Below are 12161 nucleotides of genomic sequence, written 5' to 3' on the forward strand. Positions count from 1 at the left end.
TTAATTTTGAAATATTAAGGAGGAGTAGACATGACGGAATTTCGCGGAAACGCCTTGGTGGATTTTGCGTATTAGAAGGAAGCATTATAACATGAAAACCATTAACGTCATGGCAACAGATGACGTTACTAGCTGACGTCTTTAATTAGCTAGAGCAGACATATAGTATTAAAAATATATATATTCTTTATAGTCACGTCGGACAAATTAAGTCCCCTAAAGTGATGGCTATGAAATGCGCTGGATAAAGGCAGCTCTTTACTTTAAGTTTGTAATTATAATTAAAGTCTAGCTTGGCATCTACCTGTGGCATATCTTGTCTCGGAGCAGCTGTATGGAATATTAACGTATAGCAAATGGGTTGTCTGAAAACAGAAATATCAAACTTATCAGCCTTAAAGAACTCTCCATATTTCAATGTATCGGGTCTGTACTGGCCATATGTTTATTATATCGGGTCTGTACTGGCCATATGTTTATTATATCGGGTCTGTACTGGTCATATGTTTATTTAAATCTTTGTAGAAAAACAGCTTTTATGCCCTTGAGTGTTCGTGACCGAAATTTAAATCAGAAAGTTCAAATCATTTGTTGTCATCGAAACTATGGGTTTATATTGTAATAACTCCGAAGTTACAAGGGGCTTAAAAGTGTATTCATGAAAAATAAAAACCTACCAGCTCCAGGTAGGTCACCAGTATTCTCCAATGGTAAAACCTACCAGCTCCAGATAGGTCGCCAGTATTCTTCAATTTGTTTTTTTCTTGTATACTGTTAGGAAAATCTATACAATAGACTTGCTCTTCTCTGCTAATTCGCGAGTATCGATTTTTAAGGTTATATAATGTAGTCTTACTGCTGTGCCACATTGAAGACACCAAATACTCAAATTCTTAATCACCCAAAATAATTTGTTTATTTTAATATACTTTTAAACAAAATTCCACATGTTTAGCAACACACGTGGTAGTTTATAGTACAGGCAAAACGACCTGCAGGACACACTGTGTGTTATTAACAGAGATGAAAATTTAGCAACTTTCCACTTCCTGTAGCTCAGACTGTGGTAACCAGAACTACCACATGTGTTCTGTGGATGTGCGCTATTGTATGTTTATTTCACATACCAAATTTCAAGGCAATCCATCAAGAATTACACGAGATAAAATATTTTGATTGAATTTATTTAATTACGAGAACTTTTTGATACGAAAATACACTTCACTATAATAGATTTTTTTTCAAGTTTGATACACTGATAGATCCTTAAAACCTACAACTGCGAGTCCCACTTAATGTAAAAAGTAGAAACCACGTGCGAAGTTATTTAATAAAACCGTTCAAACTTGACCAAATTTATTCTCACATGAGCTATCGATCTACCATTATTACTCCAGGTTCTTCTAAGTGTAAATGTGGACTATTCTTAGGGATTTTGTCATTCGTATTAAAGACGGCTGACTTAGAGCAGCAAGACTGTAGGATGAAAGCACGTGCATGTACAAATTGATTAGGCTAAGCAAACTAGATTAACAGTTTCTGACTCAAGTTTTCAAAAGAACAATGATAGTGAAAGGTTACTCTTTATCACTCATTGGCAAATTTTGTATACAAATTTGTTACATTTTGTGGAATTGTCCTAATTCAGAGGGTTCAGCGTCACGTGGTATTAGTTTAAGCAATTATCATAATTAAATGTGCTTGATACGGCTGTACCGAGTGTATGCTGGTGATGATAAAAAACTGTTAATCTAAATTCCATGGCGTTACTATTAAGGAAGTTATTAATAATGTTTTAGAGAGAAAAACCACCGCCATATATTTCAAATATATAGGTCTGTTCCGAATAATAGGGTTGCGATCCTGAACCTAATGTGGGTTACTGTCGAGTGTTACTTTCTTATTTGCTGTGGTTTGTTAACGTGTATTAACAAAAGTTACAATAAGTAATCATAAACACTTTAGGTGTGAAAACAAATGATTGATCGTGCGACTTAGAGAAATGAAATCAAAACTGGCAGGTCAACTGGTAAGTACACTTATACCATTGGGAAGAATTTTACTGCAAAATTCTTATCATTGTTATAAGTGTAACTATCAGTTTGTCTGCAAAGTTTGACTTAATTCCTTTTTCTTGACTGCACCTTTTTCTCGCACACTTGAGGTGTTTTTAATTACATGTATTTTCTGCTAATCACGTAATAACATAAAAAATTCAAAAAATATATTATGAGTGTAATATTAACATAAATATTCAGTTATATGATTTGAATTATATATATGTCATAACGTTAAAGAATTTTCAATTAAATTCTATCCTTCTTACAACTGCTTAAAGACAGGATTGGTTCCTTTCACTCTACACTTTACTGAAGTTCCATGTTAAAAACTCACGCCTATTGTAACACGTTATTTTTGCAGTAATTCTAATCACAGTTTATTGATGCAAGAAAATGGAAGGACGAGAATCTTTATTGATGAAACACGTGCTTATCTTCTGCTTGTCTTCAATGAAGTTTCTCGTTTTAGGCGCAACGTTCTTAGATGGTTCAGTCCGAAGTCCCCTTTCATTTTGTTTTTCAGTTTGTCAAATCAATTAAGCGACACTTTAGATCCTCTTTCTTGTGACAACGATGGTTGTTGACATCGAATATAATAATTCACTTCTGAAGACGATTGTTAAATATAGCTTTGTCCTAACCAATATATTTATTTCTTGTTATCAGAGCTGTTTTTAGAAGAGAAATTATTATACTGAATAGTTTTGAAATTTTATACACAATTTTCGTCGACGATTGTTCTGATTAAATTACATTAATTTTGGCAACTTAACGATTATTAGAGCAGTGAAGATTCCAAACGACTAAAGCGCCATCTTTGAAGTTATCTTCCATGTACGTCTCACCTGTTATGCTAAAAACGACCGAAATAAGGAAAGGTTTGTTTGGCTTCTTTTACAATTTTGCGCAAAGTCAAATAAGGACTGTTTGCCCCCAGTCGGTTTTAATTGTTAGATGATAGTGTAGATGGAAGCTACAATCATCCATAATAACCACTTGAGCTGTCCTATGCTGATCCAATGATGGGATTTTACAGTCATTTTTTACAGCACATCCGTGGTTCTAAAGTATGGGTTTCGTTGGTAGTTGGGAGGTGTTGAATAGCTACCTTCCCTTTAATTTATCACTGCTATATTACCAACGGCTAGCTCGAAATCCCGAACCAATTAATTTAATTAATAGTCTTAAATATATCAACAACAAAAAGTAGCTTGTTGGTTTCTATTCAAACACAAAGCTACACGATGCTTTGTGCTCTGTTCACAAACGGTATCGAAACCTGCTTTCTAGGTTAAATAAGAGTTCGAAGAATTACTATGTCAGTGTGATACAAAACTTAGGTTTTGGAATTCAATAAAATGCTTTGGCATGCTTACACGTCACTAGACGGTTACTTTGTGATACAAGCATATCCAATACGTTCATTATGAAAATGTATGACCCTCTGATGTCACTATCAGGGCACAGCCTAGGACTCGCGGTTTAGTATGTTTGATAAAACTGTGTAGCATATAGCCACACGATTATAGCCGACATAAAATGTTGACTTTAGGGAAAATTAATACTCAAACTTTGGATAAATTTAAGCGCAAGACGTCTATTTTATGTTTATTATGAAACATGTCACTCTGTCGTCTCACACAAGCGATGGTTTACCTTTATCGTAATCTAAGCACGTGCTGTATCCCATAATTCTGTCTCGATATTCTTATTGAACAGGTAACTGGGATGCATTTAGAACCTCCCACGATTTCATCAGATATTTTTGGAATCCATGCAAAGAAAACAAACTGCTAAGTATTCAAACCATTCCTCTATCAACCCCTAAAATATTACTTCACCACATACTAAAGTAGACAAGCAAAACTGTTCCTATGAATAGCTTCTACCGAAAAATCGACTTTCACAACATCTCTGAAAAAATAAAGAAGAGATGTTATCTTCAATCAATTTCTTACTTCAAAAACAAAAACAAAAAATTCTGGCAATATTCCATTAGTCAATTTGCCAATCTGGCATCAACAAAAGTAAGCGACATGCTAACAACATGGGATTAGCTTTTTGTGTTTCATAGTTTCTTAGAAACCAAAGAATGGTTATTATTAAAATCACACTACTTTTCTAGTCTTTGGGTTTAGAGAAAAAGGATTCGACAGGAAGAGCTCAGTGTTTGTAAAATTTTAAAAGGTTTGTCATGATCTGGTAGCTGGGAAACTTAACTTTTTCAGTTGTTGGGTTGTAATAAATGATGGACAATCCCTCTTCTCTTTGGTTAAAGACTGGGTGGTATTGACTAGCTGCTTTCACTTTAGTTTATCTCTTCTAAATTATGAACGGCTAGTGTAGACATTCCTCGAGTAGCTCTTCGCGAAATTCAGAATAAACTAAACCGAAGCTTATGAGATATTATTGGGATTATGGCCAAAAATGTTGCTAATTAGAAGGGTATTCAACTAATAAAAAGAACTGTCTTCTGATGACTAATCGATATAAATGAGCAAAGTTCCAAAAACAGACCTTTAAAACCTCAAAGAACTTTACTTAAATCCCCCACAATTAAAATACTTGGGTTAAGTTATAAATAAAGTAACAGACTTGGGAGAAAATTTTTTTAATATTCTAGTGAGTCAGAGTCTGATATAATAAATATTGTATCGTTGAAGTAATTGTAAAAACTTGACTCTCCACTGTGACCTAGATCCTGTAACATGTATACGTTTAAACAAAAAGCTACAAAACAGACTGTCTTTGTTGCGCCATTATAGGTATCGAAACCCGCCTTTTAGCGTATACGCTCTCAAGCCTATAGCATAGATCTTTACCACTTCATCTATGAGCACGTTTATGAACAAGCATCAACTATTCTCTACCTGGTTACCTTACGTAAGCTTAAAGGCTTTTCATACTAAAATTCGAAATTAGATTTTTACAGTGAGCACGGTAAAAAACGTCGACAGACGCGGTTAGGCTTAACGTGTAACAGTGAAACTGTGAATTATATTTGCAAAGGGTAGTATTCGTTAAAATTAAAGCTAAAGCGTTTGCACTTTGGAATATTGCACGAAAAATGAAATTAATCGTTTTGTCTAATTCTGAGTTTTGAAATAATTTAATTTCGACGGTTTCTCGTGGATTATTTATTATAATGAGAACCTTGCACAGATATGTTTCATGAAAACCTATTTAATTATACTTAGAATCCTAACATCTTTGTTTGTTTGTTAAATTTCGCGCAAAGGTACGTGAAGGTTATGTGCGCGAGCCTTCTCTAATTCAGCAGTGTAAGAAAAGACGAAAGGCAACTACTCATCACCACCCACCGCTGACTCTGGGGATATTCTTTTACCAACGAATAGTGGGATTATTCGTTACATTGTAACACCATAACCACCTGACTATGCCGGCCCTATATTGTACATAATAGTGAGGATAATTGATAGAAAGGTCAAGATAATATGACATATGATAATTATATTGTCTTCTGAATGACATATAGTTTTCGTTATTTTGCTGTTTCATATCTTTATTGGGTTGTCGTGGCTATTAGCAGTTTTCTGAAGCAAAATTTTACAGTTGGTTTTTGAGTTCTATCCACCAATAGGAATCGAACCCCGTATTTTAGTGTTGTAAGCCCGGACGCTTACAGTCGATAGAGTGAAGGGGTGGTAGGGGGAACGTTTTCATCAGGATAGTTGTATTAGAAATGTATGAGTTCATTATTTTCTTAAAATTTAGCTAGTTGCAAAAACATCTCGAGCTCTCGTTATTTAAAATAGAAATATGAAGAACAACAAATATGAAAACCTTTAACTAGGGACATTTAACACTTTTAATTACACTATTTCTTTCATTAACAACTCAGCCGAGGACACTTAAAAACATTTAGCACTTAGTTATACTATTTATTGTTTTATCAACAACTCAAAGCTGTCTTATTTAATACTAATAAATAAGTACGTTCTGCACTCTGAGATATCGACGTTCTGTCCACAGTGGTGATCGAACTCAGTTTTTTAGCAATAAAAGCCCTGAAGCTTACCTCCGAGCCACCAGTATGACCAGTGCTAGGCATAAACTTAGGTAAAAATCCTTTATTTTCCACAGTGATCAAAACATTAAATAACCGTAAGGTCATGAGAAAAGTTTTTTTAAAAAAATCATAATTTTTATTACGAAAAACGCCAAGCTCATGTTCTTATAATAAATAACATAAGAATGTATCAGATATTTTCTTTAGTCAAAAACCATGTTATGGTCGGAGTCATTCCTACTCCTGAATACCAAATTTAAGGCCTCGAACTAGAAATGCATCAGTGTGTCTAAGGAGTTTATATTATTTGATTAGCTATCTGCTTAAATTTGGAACCGTAATTAAAGTCATGTGGACCTCAGCTCAACTTGTTCATTATCTTTGCTATCTTTGCTCTGCCTACCAGGGGTATCGAAACCTGGATTCTATAGTTATCAGTCCGAAGATATACCGCTGTACCACTTGGGGTCAAGCTTAAGAGAGTACAGCTATTAAGATGGAAACAGATGTTTTTATTTTCGTGTGGTCTTTCAAATCATTTCTGTTACTTCTAGTTTTAAACGTTTCATTTCTATCAATCCCCCTGTGGAACAGCGGGAAGTCTTCGAACTTATAACGCTAAAATAAAGAGTCCGATTCTTGTCGTTGGACACAGCAAATAGCCCCTATGTTATTTTACTATAAGAAAACGCAAACATTTAGTAGTATTATTTCTTACAAATTACCTCCTCCAGTGGCTAGATAGTAAGCCTAAGAACTCACACGAACAAACACCTAATTTCGATACTCGTGGTGGGCAATAAAAGATCGCCGAAAACACAAGTTTGTGCTTAACAACAAATAAACAAACTTGCGTAGTATAAACAAGGCTTTAGCATTATCACAAAATTGGTGGTGGGATGGGGCGATAAACAGTCTTGTCTTGTACACAAAATTGTTGTTGTTTTTTAAAGCAAATCTGGCAAATGAATTATGTGCACTTTGACCATTGAAGGAATCGAATTCCAGAGTTAGCATTATAGTTCCTCAGGTCTAGGGGTCATGGGGCTTTCACATGACTTTAAACTATAAATTTTACAAATTCTGCCTGATGCGAGGGCGGTTAGTCACGCATGGTCCAGATAATAGCTTGATGAGCTACGTTCATGAGGTGAGTGATTCAAGAGGTAATATAAAATAAACATGCTTCGAATTGTCATCTCCATTTGCGTTATAAAAGTGACAGTCACTCCCTCTATTCGGGTCATATTTATTATGTCAGGCTGACTGCCCTCATTCCGGCTAGTAGTTTAAAATTAGGTACAGCTATATCAGAAGCATAGTGACCTCTGACCTCTCCGTTTAACCCACGGACTTAGAATTCAACTTTTCATATTTTCAATGCCTTTAGTTCCTACTTGTCAAATCGAGACGTTTCATTGCGAAATTGTCTCAGAAAAGTAAGTTAACCCTACATGGACCCTGCAAAGTAAACTAGAAAAACCACAGTTACTATAAAAAAAGGTAGAAACAAAAGACTAGCTATACCGTAACAAATGGTCTTTACGATAACACCACTAGTGCTCAGGTTTACCATGTATTCCTGACATCTGCTATGTGAATGAGATACAACCGTTTACTGAGTGAGAGGTTTCTTGTAACATCAGTATTTTTCTTCCTCCTTGATTCACAAAGAGAAGAAGAGAAAAGTAAACAACACACCAATCTATCTTCTTGTAATGACCTAAACTATTTGTCCATCCTTAACTCTTAGCAGAAAGAACAGAGACGGTGAACACTAGTAAACAATCGGAGATTGACTTAGACTGGTTCCGAAGCGGGCTACATAGTGGGATGTCTGTGCTATGCCCATCGCAAGAACTGAGCACAGAATTTTAGCGTTAAAAGTTCTCATGTTTACCGCTGATTAGATGGTTAAAAGAAAGTAGGAACTGTAAATAATATTGAAAAAAAGATTGTTTAACTTTTATGCAAGCTTGAGGTTAGGTTTAAATATAGTCGTAATAAGAATTTCGTAACGCATTATTTTCGGTATGAAATTGGCTCAACAGTAAGTCAATAGTCTTATAAGACTAAAAATACACTCTCGATACCCACCCAAAGTAGGTTAGACACAGACAACCCATTCTGTGTCTTGATGTTCTGCAACTAAAAGAACAAAGAAACATAAACAAAATGGAATGTTTTCTTTCTCAGGGTGTATCAAAATCATTTTATCACATTCTTATAACTGCCTTCATTAAAGTTATTTCAATTTTAATATTACTGTGAATGCTTAATTTTTTATAATGAAAAAACACTATTTCATAAATTAAAAACATAAATGATTTGGGACAACATACGATCTATTGGTCCATTTGGGCTGTTCCATCCTCTAAACGTAAATAAAAATATTAATCAATAAACATTTAAAAAACTTAAATCCAGCCCTTATTATTCATACACTTATCAAGTTTTCTCGTAAACTCACATATATTTACTACCTCCACAAAATTCGAACGCAACCCAGTCCAAAGACCAACCACCCTGTTAGAAAAATAAAACTATCTTAACTAAAGACAACTCTTACAGTGCCAAAATTTACAATTGTGTTCCCTAGACCTACCATTCTCACTATTAAAATATGAAAAAGATAGTACATCTACATTATCAATTCCTTTTACAATATTAAACACTTCAATCCGACCCCACTAACTCAATTTGAGAGGTTTTAGCCTCTCTTCTTATGACAGCTTCCTCATCCCAGGCACCATTTTAGTTGCCCTTCTCTGAACTTTTCTAATAATTCAATGTCTTTCCTAAGATAAGGAGTCCAAGACTGAACACAATACTCCAAATGTGACCGAACCAGTAACCTGCACAATGACACTATAATCTCTTTAAATTTGTATTCAATATTTCTACACATACAACCTAAACTCCTATTTGCCCCAACACTAACAACACACTGCTGGAATGGCTTTAGAAAGTGATCAACTCTTACACCAAGATCCCTTTCTTTCATGACTCTGTTAAGGTTATTCCCACCCAAATTATAATAACTCAATATAATATTTTGTATTGATTATAGTTTAAGACAATCTACTATTTATTTACTCAATTAACTAAATGATCTAATATAAATCAGCAGCATCCTCTTCACAGCCATCAACATCCAAGACATTGATATCATCTGTAAATTTATGTAACTTATTGACCATTCCTTCGTCAGTGAAAAAGAGCAATGGTCCTAAGAATTAGCCCTGAGGTACCTCACTTGTGGCACTAATCCAGTTTGACTGAGTTTCATTTGTAACAACCCTCTGCTTTTTTACATCCAACCACTCTTCTACCTAATTTACTAACTTATCTCCTACACATATAGAGATAATTTTTATAAGCCTTTTTTGTGACACCTTGCCCAATATTTTCTGAAAATCCACTAAAATATTCCAAATTTCTCCTCACACCAATCAATTTAAACGTCTTAAATTTATCATGCTTTTTAAAAAAAAATCTAATCTCTCAAATACTTTGTGAGCCAACCTTGTTTTTATTTACAACTACCCCTTTCTTTCTGTAAAGACCCGACATGGCCAAGTGGTAAAGACGTTTGATGGCAATCTGAGGGTCGCGGGCTCGAATCCCCGTCACACCAAATATGTTCGCCCTTTCAGCCGTGGGGGCGTTATAATTTACGGTTAATCCCACTATTCGTTGATAAAAGAGTTGGCGGTGGGTAGTGATGACTAGCTGCCTTCCCTCTAGTTTTACACTGATAAAGTAGGGACAGCTAGCGCAGATAACCCTCATGTAGCTTTGCGCGAAATTTTAAAGACAAAAAACAAACTTTCTAAAAGAAATATTTGTTTAAAATATTGAGAAAATTTTTCATTAAAAATTGTCCATATTTCTGATGACTGTCTCCAAATAACACAGCTGCCAATTGACAACAAATAATTATTGCCACATCCCTTCGAAATTTGTTTTGCTGACATTTGTAACCAATATATTATTATTCCTTATCTCCATATGTAGCAAACCATCAAACCTAATAGAGCTATGATCACTTGTATCGATATGTTCCATAGAGCTATGATCACTTGTACTAAGACGTTCCCCAATTTCCACCCTCTCTACAGTACCCTCAGCAACTAAACATCTGAAATAGAAATGCAAGATATATTTTATTCCTGTTATAATACACAATCTTCGAATGGCCGAAACAGAGTGACTAAATAAAGTATATGTTTTTCTTCTTTTCCTGTTCGTGTTTCTAGATCCATGTACGATTTTCTAAGTATTCGACTACAACGTACTTGAGCTCTTTTATATTTTATAATGGATGTCAGGATCTTTGAAATATATCTCAGTTTTGTTCGTTTATTTTTAAAGGACTTTATCGTGGAAAAAGGACGAAACATGGGGCTAAGTATAACCTAGCTCTATCAGTGTCTTTACAAGAGACTCTTTACCAATCTTTTTTTACACCCCTTTCATGAGCTCTGCAGTAAACTTAATGACTTCTATTGGCAACACTTACGGTTCGATCCCACACAAATACGTGCTAAAAAAGGACTATTTTCTTGTCTCTCAGCAATTCAGCAAAAAGCGTGAGGAATCAAAAGAGTTAAATTTAGGGTTCGACCCCAGCAGGAACCACATCACAAATATCTCTTTATGCAGTTGTACGTTAAGAGTAAATAAAACCGAAAACTTTATATTTCTGCAAACATTAAAAAAACACATTATAAATAATTGCATCTTCGTCTGAAACAGACCTTAAACTATATGTACGAAATAATTTTAAAGCAAATTACTACTAATTGTATAGTACACATTTTAATTTGATTAATATATTTAATATTCATGTTATGTTCAAACAATAATAACAGGAAATGTGCGAACACCTAATGAATTCATTAATTGTAGTAGAAAGAGCTTTTCTACAACCGGTGACCGGAACTGTCGAAACTAATTTATCAGAGTAGATTTGAAAGTCAATAACTGATTATGTATCACTTGATATACAGATAATTTAATTGTTAGATTAAAACACATAAAGAAGAAAACACATTGAAGAAAACTTCAATCCCAATTTATCTTCCCTATCAGAGTTCTACCGGTTTCAGTGTGTTCCACCCCTCATCAGTAACCCTTGACAAACCTCAATCTTATTCTTTGGATTTATCTTTATCCAGAACTCGTGATGAGGGGTGGAATTCCCCAAAAACAGTGTAACACAGTGACAGGGAATAACTGGAATGTTGAAAGTTTCACGTTGACTTTGTAGCATTTTAAACAGCTAAATAATAATACACAAGAATAAATTAATAACATCAGTGTTACACGATTTTGAAATCATTCTACAAATGTATAGTCGTTGTTTGACTAGAATACATTAACAGTGTTCGGTCACTATGTTCATGATTCAGAACAAACCCGAATTCTGACTTCATTAGCTGTATCAATATTATATACGTTTGTCAATAAAAAATTAAGTTCATTTTTATAATTTTCTTACAGTGGCAAACCCCCCCGGAACACAAGATGACGAGAAACCTCCTGAAACCGATGCAGCACGGTCACAAGGTAACTGTCTACGGTGTCACTTTTCACAATCTTCTGTAAAATAAAAAATAATATAAGAAAAAGCTTTCCCCCCTCAAGTCAGTAACTTAGAGTTACTTGTCTTTAGTATGCGTTCTTCAAAATAAAATGTTATCAGAGCATTATTCAGATATTTTATAATATAAACGATAAAGACTTAAATAAATGGCCCGGCATGGCCAGGTGGTTAGTATCGCAGGTTCGAATCCCCGTCACACCAAAACATACTCGTTCTTTCAGCCGTTAGGGCGTCATAATGTAACGATCAATCCCTCTATTCATTGGTAAAAGAGTAGCCCAAGAGTTGGTGGTGGGTAGTGAAGAATAGTTGCCTTCCCTCTAGTCATAAACTGCTAAATTAGGGATGGCTAGCGCGGGCAGTCCTCGTAGAGCTTTGCGCGAAAGTTAACAACGAACAAACAAAGCATTAAACCTCTGCTTATAGTTCTGTCTTTAACTAACAGTTTTATGTTGTTGTTGTT

General features: G+C 34.7%; 1 protein-coding gene across 3 annotated transcripts in view; it reads left to right on the plus strand.

Annotated features, from left to right (window-relative positions):
• The window catches only part of LOC143247206 (dual specificity calcium/calmodulin-dependent 3',5'-cyclic nucleotide phosphodiesterase 1A-like), a 135158-nt gene that overhangs the window by 80770 nt on the left and 42227 nt on the right, over positions 1-12161 (plus strand). For 2 of the 3 annotated variants that reach the window (XM_076494881.1, XM_076494879.1), the window contains exon 2: positions 11596-11661. The exons of the other annotated variant lie outside the window; for it this stretch is intronic. In XM_076494881.1, coding sequence (XP_076350996.1) covers positions 11596-11661 — 66 coding nt within the window. The remainder of the gene's footprint in view (positions 1-11595; positions 11662-12161) is intronic. 3 annotated transcript variants of the gene reach the window in all.

The sequence above is a fragment of the Tachypleus tridentatus genome, chromosome 3 (assembly GCF_004210375.1).
Source record: "Tachypleus tridentatus isolate NWPU-2018 chromosome 3, ASM421037v1, whole genome shotgun sequence".
Classification (NCBI taxonomy): domain Eukaryota; kingdom Metazoa; phylum Arthropoda; class Merostomata; order Xiphosura; family Limulidae; genus Tachypleus; species Tachypleus tridentatus.